This window comes from Phoca vitulina, unplaced genomic scaffold (assembly GCF_004348235.1).
Source record: "Phoca vitulina isolate PV1807 unplaced genomic scaffold, GSC_HSeal_1.0 scaffold139, whole genome shotgun sequence".
NCBI lineage: Eukaryota > Metazoa > Chordata > Mammalia > Carnivora > Phocidae > Phoca > Phoca vitulina.
Window position 1 is genome coordinate 398,029 of NW_022589842.1, and position 15,870 is coordinate 413,898.

Consider the following 15,870-nt stretch of genomic DNA (forward strand, 5'->3'; position numbering starts at 1 on the left):
GAGCGAGAGGGAGAAGCAGACTCCCTGCTGAGCAGGGAGCCTGATGTGGAGCTCCATCCCAGGACCCTGAGATCATGATGAGATCATGACCTGAGCCGATGGCAGATACTTAACTGACTAAGCCACCCAGGCATCCCTACTCTAGTTTTGATTGAAAGGAACAATGCATTTGGGTGTATTACCTCAAATAATGAGACGTGAGCTGTAAGAACACTTGGAAATAGGAATGCCTGAGTGGCTCAGTCAGTTAAGTGTCCCAACTCTTGATTTAGGCTAAGGTGAGGATCTCAGGGTTGTGAGATCGAGCCCCGTGTTGGGCTCTGTGCTGGGTGTGGAGCCTGCTTAAGATTCTTTCCCTCTCCCTCTACTCCTCCCCCGCTAAAAATAAAATGAACACGTGGAAATAAAGAAATTTTAGTTGAGATGTCAAACTTCAAAGGAATCCCAAAACTGCCAAGGTGCCAGCCACACAGAGATACAAAGGTGGTTCTGGGACTAGAAGGTCTAAATCAGCTCTATGGACCTGCTGGAAACAAGCTAGAAGACTAGCTAAGAGGAATGCTAATGAGCAGCAAAACTTATCAGATAAAGTACATGCACCCAAAAAATGTTGCCACTGAAAAGATGAAAATTCTGGCCAACAGTATACCGTAAATATTAAAAAAAAAAAAAACAAAAAAACCCAAAACTTAGGGGTATCTGGGCGGTTCAGCCTGTTAAGCATCTGCCTTCAGCTCAGGTCATGATCCCAAGGTCCTGGGATCGAGCCCCACATCGGGCTCCCTGCTCAGTGGGGAGTCTGCTTCTCTCTCTCCATCTGCCCCACCCCCGACTCATGCACTCATGCTCTCTCTCTCAAATAGTCTTAAAAAAAAAAAAAAAGCAATACAAGTTGGTAGAAACCAGAAAAAAAGAATAAAAATATCACACTCATTTTACCATAATAAAAAAGTACAAGGAGAACTTCAATAAAAATAAATGAACATAAAATCAAAGTCGATGTTGGCAGCAATAAAAAGCCTAATCGATGCTACAGAAAATCAGTGATGCAGAGGATAAACACTTGAGCCACTACCCCACAATACAGAGTAAATGTAAAAAGAAATGAAAATTAGGGAAAAGAAAACAGTCATAAATGACCAGAGAATGGAGTGTCAACTAATGGGAAACCAGGGTTCTCAAAAGGAAGAGAGAATAGATGGAACACAGTCAACAATCAAAGGTAACAGAAAACAAAACTTCCTCGGTTGAAGAAATAACTGTGTATACAGAGTTTATCATAATCCAGGAAAACCAACTAAGAAACTGACACAGGCATTTGAAGCTGACGAAGGAAAAAGGAGAGAAAGCTGTAGTAGGAACCTAAAACAGAGCTGGAAATGAGGCTTACATGAAAATGCATATTGTGCAACAGGAAAATAGACACACAGCATGACCACGGTCACACAATGGAGTGCTACACAGCAACAAGCACGAGGAGCTCCTGGTACAGGCAACCACAGGATGAATCTCAAAAACATGTTAAAGCGTTGGAAGCTAGACACAGAAATATGTATGATTCCGTTCATATGAAATGTAGTAACAGACAAAACTAAACTATGATGATACAAATCAGAAAGTGGTGGCAGGGTGGGAGTGGGGAAGGAGGAGGAGAATGAAAAAGGCAAAGGATTGTTAATGGAGGGACGTATATGTTCTATATATTTTAGGTGGTGGTGTTTACATAGGTGTATGTAAGTGTCAGAAACCCACTAAATGAAACCCCGTGTATTTTACTGTATGTTAATTATACATCAATAAAAATAAAATACAACAATGCATACTGTGAAATCCTAAAACTGGGTTAGGAGTGGGCCAAAAATCTGACAGTGAGCACACTAGTAGGCTAAACCTCACCCCCAAATGATTCATGGATTAATCTACATACCAGAGACTGATCTCAATTCGTATTTGCTTTGGTGGCTATGGCAGCAAAACACGTGTGCTGAGTAACTCAGCAACACTGCATCACTCTCATTTCATCTTCCCTGCGATTTTAATTCAGAGCACACTTACCCTCTTCTAAATTGGCCTTTTCTCATTAAATCCTGTTGTTTTGCCCCACACTAAGAAGTGGGGTTGCAGGTGCCTGGCTAGCTTACGCATGTGGAGTAAGCTTACCGATTCCACGGTCACTTTAGAAAGGTTAAATATGACACCCTCATTCAAAATATCTGAACATATACCAAGTTCATGAGAAACTTTAGTATCCCCCTAAGGTCTATTTCCTATACATAACAGATAAGTATATTTTCTTAGAAGGACAAAAAAAAAATCAGGTGGGTCTAAGAGTGAGACCAGCCAGCCAGCATTCTCTCTGACCAAGGGCAATGTGACGGAAAAAATAATAATGTAAGGCTTTATATAAGAGTACTTATATTTTTATTAAATGCCTTCATATACAATTAAAAAATATCAAAACCACAGAAACAAGATGAAACTGGAAAGTACACAGGAGGAAAGAGACACTGCAGAAAACACTGTAAGGAATGCAGAGATAAAAAATGTGAAACGCAAATAAGATGAAACAGAGATTAAGAAAGAGGCAGATCATTGCAGTGATGGTCAAATTCTGTATCTCTGATTGTGGTGGTGGTTACATGAATTCACACCTGTGATAAAATGACACTGAATTCTACCCACACATTCACTGTTCCCATGACAAGTTTCTGGTGATGACACCATGCTAAAAGTATGAGAGATGTAACCACTAGGGGAAACTGGGTGGTATCTTTGTGATCTATAATTTTTCCAAAATAGTAAGTTCTTAAAGGATTAAAGAGAAAATAAATGCAGACGTCAAGCAAAATGGATCCCACATATGCATCACTAGAGTTCTGGGGGCAGTAAAGGGCTGCGGCAAATTTTCCTTAAGTAAATAAATGCCTGAATTCACATACTGAAGGGTATACTGTATGATGCGACAAAATAACCATGAAGAGTCAACATAGAGATATAGCCTAATAAAATTAAACTAGACTTGAAAGAGAGCATCTTCGGCATAAGCTTACAAAAAGATCAAGTCAATTCTGAGGCAGAAAGAATTGGGGTGCCTCAGATTTCCCTCCTTCATTCCACAGAGACAGTAAAGCAATCCCTACAAAAGACTTAAGGGAGGAAAGCATAAGCCGAAGATTTTAAACAAAGCCACGCTATGCTTTCATTACAAAAGCCACAGGTTAACTGTGGAACATGAGCCTAGCAAGTAATGTTCCCTCTGTCCTCTGAGCAAACTACCACAGGACATACTTCAGTCAGTCGAGAGAGAGGAAACACCTGATGGCTAGAAAAGAATATATTTATCATGGAACACTACATTAAAAACTAATGATGTAATGTATGGTGACTAACATAGCATAGTAAAATAAAAAATAAATAAATAAATAAGAATATATTTAACTAAAGAATAAAAACTAAACAAGTATAGGATACGGTGATGAATCAAAATGCAAATGAAATGCCAATGCAGAAATTATGTAACTAAAAAAGAAAAAAGTAGAAAGGGAAAGAACATGAGAATAAGCTCTCACTGGTGATAAGACACTATTATGGGTTGAGCTGTGTTTCCAAAAAAACATATGTTAAAGTATTAACCCCCAATACTTCAGAATGTGACCTTATTTGGAAATGGGGTCACTGCAGATGTAATTAGTTAAAATAAGGTCATAGTGGAATAGGCTGGACCCTTAATCCAATGTGAATGCAGAGGCAGAGATTAGAATAATTCATCTGCAAACCGATGGACGCCTATGACTACCAGAAGCTGGAAGAGGTAAGGAAGAATCCTCCCCTAAAAGCTTCAGTTTAAAGATTTTTTTATTTGTAAGTAATCTCTACACCCAACAAGGGGCTGGAACTCACAATCCCAAGATCAAGAGTTACATGCTCTACCAACTGAGCCAGCCTTGCGCCCCCTCCCCAAAAAAGCTTCAGAGAGAACATGGCCCTGAACTTCTAGCCTACAGAGTATGAGGCAATACCCTTCTGTTGTTTTAAGCCACCCAGTTTGTGACACTTTGTTATGGAAGGCATGGGAAACTAACACAGTTGGGACTCAAAGAACATCATTTAAAAGCTGGCAAAACAAGTGTCAGAAGCAGAAGCTTATTTAACGGTACAAAGATAAACATTCAGATGACTTTACAGACAAATATTAGAGGGGAGATAAAGGAGAAAAATCAGTAGATGACATCCATCATGACAAGTCAAGGCCAGATGACCTTCAAATTTGGTAGAGCTGGATGACTTCTAACGTTTTATAAACATGAGCCGTTAAATAAGAGGTGGCTGTGTATATGAAAAAGTGTTTCAAGATGAGGTATTGAAGAGTCACTGAAACAGTAAAGAATTTAAGCCCTCTACTAATTGTTAACTGTAGCTTACCCATACCATTTCAGATGAATATGCAAAACTCCAATGGCAGCCAGGGAAATACCTAATAGATAACTTTGAAATCAGATATAATTTCAACCTGTTTCAAAATATTGAACATTTTTAATAATTTTACTGTTTAGGTAAGTTTTTGTGTTTATTAAAATCTTTCAATAGAGAAACATATAAAAGATACTTTATACAGCCATAAAAGGGGCAACTACGTAGCTCAGTCAGTTAGATGTCCAACTCTTGATTTCGGCTCAGGTCATGATCTCAGGGTTGTGAGACTGAGCCCCAAATCAGGCTCTGCACTGGATGTGGAGCCTGCTTAAGATTCTCTCTCCCTCCCTGCTTACTTAAAAAAAAAAAAAAAGAAGCCATAAAAGACAAAATTCGTAAAGTTAATAATAAACTTTTTGTATGGCAAAAAAATACAAGCCAAGTAAAAAGAAAAAAAATGCTTCTATAGACTAGGATATATAACTCATATCACAAAGGGCTATTCATTCTGCCTAATACATCAAGGGCTCCTAGAAATGGAGACAAAAAAGACTAAAAATCCATGAGAAAAATGTGCAACAAATATGAATAGATATTTCATAGTGAAGGAAATACAAATATAGAGGAAAAGATGCTCATTATCACTCCTAAAAAATATGAATTAAAGTTATACTGAGATACTATTTCTTTCACCTATCAAAATGTCAACCACCAAAAAGTTTTATAAACATTCTGTTGATGAGGCTGTGGGAAAACAGGCTCTCTCTTAAATTGTTGGTGGGATAATTAAACCAGTACAACCTCTATGACATGGTTGTACTAATTTAAATAGGTACATGAATGCAAATACTCTGATCCAAAAATCTCATTTCTGGGAACTTATCCTATAGATCTATTTCACATGACCAAAGTGACTATAATACAAACGAAGCTGTAATAAGTAACTTTATATAGCAAAATATAAGAAGTGCGTAAAGGACTCTATATTGAGTATAAAAAGGAATGACAGTAAGAATATATATTCATATTTGGTTATGCATGCATAAAAAAACTCTAGAATACCTAAGAAACTAATAACAACAGTTCCCTGGTGAGGGGATTGGGGAACTAGGCAGAAAAGGAACAGGGTAATGTAGGGAAATACACACATGCACATGAGTGCATATACACATATATACATATGTATACATTTCAAATATACACATATATACATTTATAAATACACATATAAACATTTCATAAAGCAATAAATTTACACTGTTCAAAAGTTATACACACACATATATCTATATGCGTACTTTTTGAATAATGCAAATTATGGCATTTTTGAAAAATTACGTTTTAAAAAGTTCTTATAACTTGAGTTAAAACCTACGAAGTATTAGGATTCTTCTAACCCTTGAAAAAGTATTTACCAATCTCATTAGCATTAAAAAATCAAATTAATACAAGATAAAAAAATATCCAAACCTTTAAGCTATTTAAAATATTGGTAAGAAAACAGTGAGATGGATACTCTCATCATACACGGATGGTAAGAACGCAAGTCTTTAAGACCTATTTAGAAAATAATTTGCTAATGATTTCCTGAGTTGGGAATTTCACTTCTACTTATCTATCCTTAGGAAACAGTCAAAACATGGAAAAAAAATTTTACGGGCAAAGCTGTTCATCTCAGTATCATTAAAATGGCAAAACAAAAAATAAAATGACATAATATAGTAAAATATAGTATCTCCCATTATCCACCAAAGGCATCAAATAATCTGTGGCTGATTCACTGTGCAGACTAATTTTCTCTTAAATACAAAGAATCATTATAATAAGTGAGAACAAAGTATAAAAACTTGCACAGAAAAATGGCTTGAAACAAATTCACAAAATATATACAATGGTTACCTTTGAGAAATGAACCCATAAATGATTATTTTTCTTCTTTACACTTTTTCCAATTTTCTTATACTGAACACGTATTTTTATTATTAAAGAAAAAGAAAAAAAAAAAAAAAAAAAAAAAAAGGTAAGCACCTACCCTGATAAACTTGTTCCAGAAATTTCACTAGGAGAAGAATGACTCAATGGAGAAGAGGAAGGTCTGAAACTATCCTGGTCATCCTCTGACCCATGTCCACCATGCTCAGGAGAGTGATTTTTCAAATCTATCAGAAAAGTGTTATTTTTCAATGAGAACAACAACAACAAAAATCACTTGTAATTTTGTGAATGTGACCAATTACTTCAACACTTACCAACATTTTTAGGCGTAATTATGGAATGTTTTCCAAAAGTCACATGTTTTTCACCATTGCTTGCTTCACTAACACACTCATTTTGCCTCTGATTTTCTCTATTATTTGTTATTTCTTCACATTCTCCTGACAGCCAAACAGATGCTATCCTGGGGTTCCTTACTAATGAATAACTATTAGATGTTGGAGTGGATACTGAGGTGGCTGTTTTGCAGTTACCAATATCTGGTAATTTGTTGTCAAGAGGATATGTCTTCACATCAACTATTGTACTTTCATTCTCTTTTCTATTTGTAAGAATTGAATTTGGACAGTTTGTTCTAAATGATTCTTGATTCTTGCTCTCTCCATTTTCACCATAAAAAGTAAATGCTGTATTTTCTTCTGGTTCCTTTATACTTATATTAGCAGCACCTAAGTCCACTGTATGGATGTCTCGTGTAAACTGTTCTTTTGGCAAAGATAAATCCCACCGATCAGATGTACCAGCTCTTGAAAAGTTTTCCAGTCCACCTTCATATCTACTGACTTCTGTTTTTTTAAGGTATTTCTCCATATCAAACATGCTGGATCCATTACTTTTTTCTGTATCATTAGGCAAGAAATGAGGCACAGTGGAATAGTCCTTTTGTTTATTATCTTCCTGAAAAGTCTTCTCTCTGGTTTTATTTGAAAGTGCCTTGATCATGGCAGCAAGTTGGGAAGGATCAGTACTTACTGATGCATCTGCAATGGCTGAAGCAATGGTGCTTATCCTAAGTACAGAATCACCATCAGTAGGTGGCTTGCTTTTGTATCTTCGGGGTTTGCTACTCATGAAGAAACTGTCCTAGAAAGGAGAAAATTCACATCAGATAAATTTATCTCAGTTTCATGGACATGTACGTATTAGTTTAATCTTTAGATGTTACATAAAATTTAACAGCAGCTAGAAATTAATGGTATACCAATTAAATACCCTAATTTTAAAAAGACAGTTGTTATCAACTTTAATTACAGAGTACTGGGTTACTCACAAAATTGGATTATCAATTATTTTTTTAAAAATCTTCAGCAGTTAAAGAGATGCTAAGGAGGTGTTAAAACTGAACCAGACAATAATTTAAAATAAAACATTAAGACACTGGGATTGAGAAACCAATGAGCCACTGTGATTCCAAATATAATCCTTGGTAATTTCATTCAATTTTTAGAAATGAGGAACACCAGCAGTCTCAGATCACTTTGATCCAGGTACTGGGATTGAGCTGATTGGAGCTGGCCCTCAGTCCTTACAAGGGCCAGCCTAATTTTTGTTTGCCTTTTATCCTAGGGTGTGTAACCCTTTGTGGTCTCATCCTAAAGCACGATTGTTTACCACGGCTACTCCCTACCTCTCATCATTGGTAGGCACTGAACTCTGTTTTTATACCCTCACTCCCATAAGAACACCTTTGCTGAGTTTCTTCTTAAAATCTTATCCACAGCATCTTCTTGAAGCAACAGATCCCCACAGGGAAGAGCATTCTCAGTACTGGGATTCTTTCTTCTCTTGGATTTTGGCCCAATAGTTTTTTGCTCCTTTTTTAGCTCTCCAGTACCTTCTAAAAGATGCTTCTGGATATGTTATCCAGTTCTAACTGTTGTCAGCCAGAACTGGTTTGCATTGCTTAGTCTGCTATTAGTGGAGACCGAAGTCTTAACTTGCATTTTTTAATATTAAATAGGTTTATGTTTCTTTGCTGTTGGTTCCATTTCAGTTGTTTACCCATGGTTCCTATTTATGTCTTGCTGGTGTTCCTCATTCATGTCAGAAGCAAACATAAATCCTGTCTGGAAGATTAAATCTCCCATGGCCTCAAATTATTTCAGTGACATTTCCTGTAAAAGGTTAAAAGCAAAATAGAAAAAGATGTAACATGCAAACACTCAATAAACAATAAAGAAAGCAAGCTGGTGTTACCTATGTTAATATCAAACTAGACTTAAGGCATAAAGCGCTTTAACTGCAAACAAAGGCAGTCATACACAATGAAAGAAGGTCTGATTCACCAGAGAGAACAATTCTAATTTCTATGTACCTAAAAACACAGCTTCAAAATTTTTAAAGCAAATACTGCCAGACTCACAATGAATAACAGACACATCCATAATCATAGTGTGAGATTTTAATATCTAAGTAACTGAAAGAACAAGTACAATAATTTTAAGGATACAGTTTCATTACTATGATTTAACAAAATTTACCTAAATAAAATACACAGAAGAGAGCAACCAAAGATCACACCACAGACATTCCCGTTATGTGCACAGAAAATATTTTCAAAAATGGAACAAATGCTGAGCCATATATCATGTTTCAGCAAATTTCAAAGGCCTAGACTCAATATTTTAAAATCTGGAAAACCCCTAAATGTTTGGAAATTGGGCAATACACTTGCAAAACACAACGGACCAGAGAAATTAGAACATATATTAAATGGAATAATAAAGACAGTATGACATATCAAAAAATATCTGATGTAAAAAATAGTACGGATGCAACAAAATTCCTGCTTTCAGGAAAATTTATACCATTAGATGTTTATGTAAGAAAAGCAGAAAGGAAGAAAAATTAAACTAAACATTTATCTCCAGAAGTTAGAAAAACAACAAGTTAAATCCCCAGAAAATATAAGGAAGGAAATAAAGACCAAAAAATCTGAATAGAAAACAGAGAATAAAATTAATGAATTAATAAAATTGAGAAATACCTGGTAAGAATGACTAAGAGAAAAGAGAGGGAAAAGAGCCAATATATAACAAAGAAGACATTCCTTAAGAACCTAAAATATTAAACAATCACAAGAGGATATTATGGTCAATATTTGTCAATTTATATGGAGTGATATATTTTCAAGTTTAGATGAAAGGTTCTAATTCCTAGGAAACTACAATTTACTAAAACTGACACAAGTTTTAAAGATCAGAATAGTCCTGTAACTTTTAAAGAAACTGAGGGGCACCTGGGTGGCTCAGTCAGTTAAGTGTCTGACTTCAGCTCAGGTCATGATCTTGGGGTCCTGGGATCGAGCCCCGTATCAGGATCCCTGCTCAGTGGGGAGTCTGCTTGTTCCTCTCCCTTTCCCTCTGCCCTTCACCCCGCTCATGCACTTGTGCGCGCTCGCTCTCTCTCAAATAAATAAAATCTTTAAAAAAAATTGAATCAGCAATTAAAAAGTATTAAAGAAAATTCCAGACTCTGAGGATTTCACCAATGTACTCTACCAAAATCTAACAGCACCAATCTTAAAAAAAATAAATAAAAATAACAGCACCATTCTTATACTCTTTCAGAAAAACAGAAGAAAATGAGACGATCAAAACCTTGATACCGAAACCAAAAAGGCATTCTGCTCACTCACACAGACACAACATTCTAAATAGACCATAAGCAAACCAAATCCAATGATCTATAAAAAGGATAGGTATATTCCAAGTATAGAAGAACAGTAGAATATTCAAAAACTATTTCATGTGATTCACCACATTACCAGAAAAAAAGAAAGCTGATGCTTACTTTGACAGACACAATAAAGCATTTGACAAGATTCAACCTCCTTACAAGTTAAAAACAAAACAAACTAGCAGACAAGTATCAGAAGGGAATTTTAAAAAATGATGATAAATAAAAACCTACAGCACACATCTAATTTATTTTTTTCTTCAGACTTAAAATTCTAGTTAGTTAACATACAGTACAATGTTGGTTTCAGGAGTAGAATGCAGTGATTCAGCACTTACATATAACACCCAGTGCTCATCGTAACAAGTGCCCTCCTTAATGCCCATCACCCATTTAGCCCATCCCCAACCCACCTCCCTCCAGCAACCCTCAGTTTATTCTCTATAGTTAAGAGGCTCTTATGTTTTACCTCTTTTTTCCCCATGTTCTTCTGTTTTGTGTCTTAAATTCTAATATGAGTAAAATCACATGGTGTTTGTCTTTCTCTGATTTATTTTGCTTAGCATAATACGCTCTAGCTCCATTCACATTGTTGCAAATGGCAAGATTTCATTCTTTCTGATGGCTGAGTAATGTTCTATTTTATGTATATGCCACATCTTCTTTATCCATTCATCAGTCAATGGACACTTGGGCTCTTTCCATAGTTTGGCTATTGTTGATAATGCTGCCATAAACAATGAGGTGCATGTGCCCCTTCAAACCTGTATTTTTGTATCCTTTGGGTACATACCTAGTAGTGCAATTGCTGGGTCATAGGGTAGTTCTATTTTTAACTTTTTGAGGAACCTCTACTGTTTTCCAGAGTGGCTGCACCAGTTCGCGTTCCCACCAACAGTGTAAGAGGGTTCCCCTTTCTCCGCATCCTTGCTAACATCTGTTGTCTCCTGTGTTTTTAGTTTTAGCCGATCTGACAGGTGTGAGGTGGTATCTCATCTTGGTTTTGATTTGTATTTCCCTGATGATGAGTGATACTGAGTTATCTTCTCATGTGTCTGTTAGCCATCTGGATGCCTTCTTTGGAAAAAAGTCTATTCATGTCTTCTGCCTATTTCTTAACTGGATTATTTGGTTTTTGGGTGTTGAGCTTGATAGTTCTTTATAGATTTTGGATACTAGCCCTTTATCGGGTACAGTGTTTGCAAATATCTTCTCCCATTCTGTAGGCTGCCTTTTAGTTTTGTTGATTGTTTCCTTCGCTGCACAAAAGCTTTCTATCTTGCTGAAATCCCAATAGTTCATTTTTGCTTGTTTCCCTTGCCTCAGGCGACGTGTCTAGTGAGAAGTTACTATGGCTGAGGTCGGAGATGTTGCTGCCTATGTTCTCCTCTAGGATTTTGATGGTTTCCTGTCTCATATTTAGGTCTTTCATCCATTTTGAATTTATTTTTGTGTATGGTCTAAGAAAGTGGTCCAGTTTCATTCTTCTGCATGTTGCTCTCCAGTTTTCCCAACACCATTTGTTGAAGAGACTATCTTTTTTCCATTGGATATTCTTTCCTGCTTTGTCAAGTATTAGTTGGTCACACAGTAGCACACATCCAATTTAAAAATAAAATACTGAAGAGCTTTCCCACCCTGTCAGGGAAACCCAACATCATTCCTTCTCTTCAACACTGCTCTGAGGTGTAATAAGGTAGGCCAGTCAAAGAAATTGAAGGTATCAAAATCAGAAAGGAACAAAACTATTGTTATTCTCAGAAGATAAAACTGCATATATAGAAAAATCCAAAGAATCTACAGATAATTATTAGAGTTAATAGTAAATTTAGCATGGTTGCTATATATAAGTTGAGTATTTAAAAAAACATGTATTTCCGTTTAGCCAAAAAAAGGAAGAGTGAAGCTAAGAAAGGTAGTATTAAAACACTGTTTCAACAAGTTAGAAAGCAATTTACAAAAGATGTATGTAATCTCTGCACACACAAAAATCATAAAATACAGAGAAAAATTAAAACCTAGGTGGAAGGATATGTAATTTTCATGAATTATAGGATTCAGAATTATAAAGGTGTCAATTTGACTGTTCTAGAGATTAAATGGAACACCAGTTAAAAGCCCAACAGTGCTACTGGTTAGTTTGCTGAAGGTGGCAATCTGATTTTAAAACATATGTGGAAATGCAAAGGGCCAAGAATAGTCAAGATACTTAACATGAAAAATAAGGTAACAAGACTTATAAAGCCACAGTGTCATATTAACATAAGATAGACCCCAAATGTCCAATGGACATGTCTAATAGGCATAGCAAATGCAGGGCATTCATATAATAGAATACTATATATAGTAATGAAAATAAGCTTCTTTTGTACTGAACATAGTTGCACCTAGTAAACACAAGGGAAAAAATCAAAGAGAAAGAATACATGGTACATGATTTCTTGTAAATAAAGTTCAAAAACGGGCAAAATTAATAGTGGATAGGAGGAGTAGTGCTCAGAATGGGCAAAAAAAAAAAAAAATGGTTTCTGAGCTGCTAGTGGTGTTCTCTTTCTTGATCTGGGGGTGTACACAGGTAAGTTGTGGTAACTCACTGACTGCAAGTTTGTTTTATAAATAAATTTATGTATGCTTATTATGTTTAGTATGTATGTACTTAGCATGTATATTTATTATATGTTGATTAAAATGTTTCTGAAAATTTGAAGGACATTTATAATAAAACTGAATCCAAGAAAAACCAACCAATGTTATACTGCATACATTTTTCACATGTGACTTTATGTTGATCTTATACAAGAACAATAACAATGCAGTTTTAGTTTTTCTCTATGGAAAGCTCAAGATACCTCTGTTTTGCAGTTATTGGCAGTTAATGTCACATCACTTTCATCCACTTGTGAAATACTCTCCAGTTCTTCAGCCTGAAGTGTAACTGATCCTTCATTTAGCTGTGCTTTTAAGTCTCCTGTAGAAAATATACAATAATTCAACTTACATCTATATACTGTCTCACAGAAACAATCTGTAGGATAAGGACCACTCAACATGATTAATTGCCAAGATAGAGTCTTTGTACCTCAATTAAAAGTCATCTTCACAAAAACTATTTAAATGTACGGTCACTAGGGCAAAGGATCAGGGCACTGTTAATTTGATTTTGCCAAGTTTAAACTTTGAAGAAGATTGTGGATTTTAATCTCTCCGTTTCAAATACTGACAAACTCATTTAATATTTTCAGCTTTAAACATTTCACAAATATACAATAAGCTGAATTCAAAAATTAGTACTTCTTGGGGCACCTGGGTGGCTCAGTTGGTTGAGCGTCCGACTCTTGGTTTCAGCTCAGGTCGTTATCTCAGGGTTGTTGAGATCAAGCCCTGTGTCAGGCTCCTCACTGAGTGTGGACCCTGCTTGAGATTCTCTCTCCCTCTCTCTCTGCCCCTCCCCCGCTGCTCACGCATGCACGCTCTCTAAAAATAAAAATAAAAATGAATCCCTCTTTACAATAATAGAAAATCAACTAATTTTATATATAGCTCCTTTATCCCAACTCCTCTACTAGATATAGGCTCTTTAAGGACTGGAGCATATTTTGTACAATTTTATATATGTAGCACCAGGCACTGTACTAACAAAAAGTAGCTGTTCAATAATTGTATGTTATTATCAAGAAAGTCTGATTTTAAATATTTATCATAGAGGGGCGCCTGGTGGTTCAGTTGGTTAAGCATCCAACTCTTGATTTTGGCTCAGGTCATGATCTCAGGGTTCTAAGATCGAGCCCCACATTGGGCTCCATGCTAAGCAGGGAGTCTGCTGGAGATTCTCTTTCTCCTTCTACCCCTCACCACCCCCCTCTCTAAGATAAATAAATAAATCTTAAAAAAAAAATTTATCATGGATATTTATCATACTTAGACTATCATAGTTGAAATCTCAAAATACCTTTTAAACCGAAAGTCTACCTAAATATAATAATAGTAACTACAGTTCACTAACTCAGTAGTTTAACAGGTCAAAACTAACTAGCCCATTTGAACAAAATATATTTACTTTGGTTTTTTACAAAAGGATTTAGATGGATTTTGGCATCTTGTTTCCACTTTCAACTAAAAAGGCAATGTGGGCTATAGAAGAAGAATATCTGTAATATTGAAAAAAGTTCAAAACAATATATACATTTTCACTCTTATAAGAACATGATCATATAACCACTAACTTATAGGTAAAAAAAAGGTTACTAAACACTCCTTCATTTAATCCATTACCTGAAAATATATCATGGTTAAGATGAGCCATTTCTTTTTCCAAATTACTTCTTGATACATCAGATTTTCTTATGAGAGCAACAGGTTCTCTCTTCTCTGGTGATCTAATAAAATAACCAAATGATGGCTACAAAATAAACATGTGAATTATTTCCTTAATTTTTAACTGCTCTGAGAAATTCTAGACTATTTTATCTTACTATGGGTAACCTAGCTGAATTACTTCAACAAAATAATTGTTCTTTTCATTTAAACTCAAATAACTAGAGATGAACTTTAAAAGTCTACTTTTATTTCCTTACTGCTATATTCAATCATCAAAACTAATACTGTCAAATAAGCTGCTTTTACTAAGAAATCCAAATTCAAACCACCCAGAAAAGACATTTCATTCATTCAGTAATTATTACTGAGCAGCTACTGTGTCAGCACTGTTAATCATCAGTGTGACATATCAATGAGAAAAAAGATAAAATGTGCAAAATGTCCTGCCTTCTTAAAACTTACAAGTATAAGGATATTTATTTTATATAATACATCCTCAAAAATCTGTATTAAGGGGCGCCTGGGTGGCTCAGTCGTTAGGCGTCTGCCTTCGGCTCAGGTCATGGTCGCAGGGTCCTGGGATAGAGCCCCACATCGGGCTCTCTGCTCAGCGGGAAGCCTGCTTCTCCCTCTCCTACTCCCCCTGCTTGTGTTCCCTCTCTCGCTGTGTCTCTGTCAAATAAATACAATCTTAAAAAAAAAAAAAAAAATCTGTATTAAGATTCGGTATGTTCCTAGCACTTGGATGAAAGTGTTAAGGAGCAGGGAATTCCCACCTGTCTTTCCTATACAACTTTGACATGATAGACCTGAAATGTAAACTTATTAAATGCACTCAATTTTCGATAGATCTGCACCTGGGAATTTCTTCCCTTGATCCAGCAACTTGAATGCAAGTAACATTTCATAACTAAAACCAAAACAGAAATTCTAATTGATAGAGCTATTTTTCCATGATCCACTGCTTTGTTTTTTGAGTAAGGAATTAATTTCTTCTTCAACTTCTCTCATAATGTCAAAACCCCAATCAATCCAGGCAGGAAAATCTGTCTCTCCAAAGCACTTATTTTCATTGTTTAATTCACTGCACAGACAGGAATGTATAGGGACAGGATGTGTCAGGGAACCCCAACATCATCACTTCTCTTCAACACTGCTCTGAGGTGTTATCAGGTAGACCAGTCAGAGAAACGTAAGGAATCAAAATCAGTTTAGTTTCAAATTTATGTTCTGTATATCGACTTTGAGTTCTAACACCATGGCTATTATTTCAAATTATATTTAGTGAAATCCAGTTTTAATACCACTCCCTCCAATAACCCAACTCCCTATATGGAATTTATCAAGCCTTATGACTCTACCTCCAGAAGAAATCTTGAATCCTTGATTTTTTCTGTGTCTGTACTATCATTCTAGACTCCAGCCTTCACCACATCTCTTCCCATGTACTAAGCCTCTGCCTGCTGC

General features: G+C 35.8%; 1 protein-coding gene across 9 annotated transcripts in view; it reads right to left on the reverse strand.

Annotated features, from left to right (window-relative positions):
- The window catches only part of CEP192 (centrosomal protein 192), a 145,104-nt gene that overhangs the window by 64,732 nt on the left and 64,502 nt on the right, over positions 1 to 15,870 (reverse strand). For all 9 annotated transcript variants that reach the window (XM_032399206.1, XM_032399204.1, XM_032399205.1 and 6 more), the window contains 4 exons: positions 14,359 to 14,485; positions 12,936 to 13,054; positions 6,663 to 7,491; positions 6,446 to 6,572 (listed from right to left, as the gene is read on the reverse strand). In XM_032399206.1, coding sequence (XP_032255097.1) covers positions 6,446 to 6,572; positions 6,663 to 7,491; positions 12,936 to 13,054; positions 14,359 to 14,485 — 1,202 coding nt within the window. The remainder of the gene's footprint in view (positions 1 to 6,445; positions 6,573 to 6,662; positions 7,492 to 12,935; positions 13,055 to 14,358; positions 14,486 to 15,870) is intronic.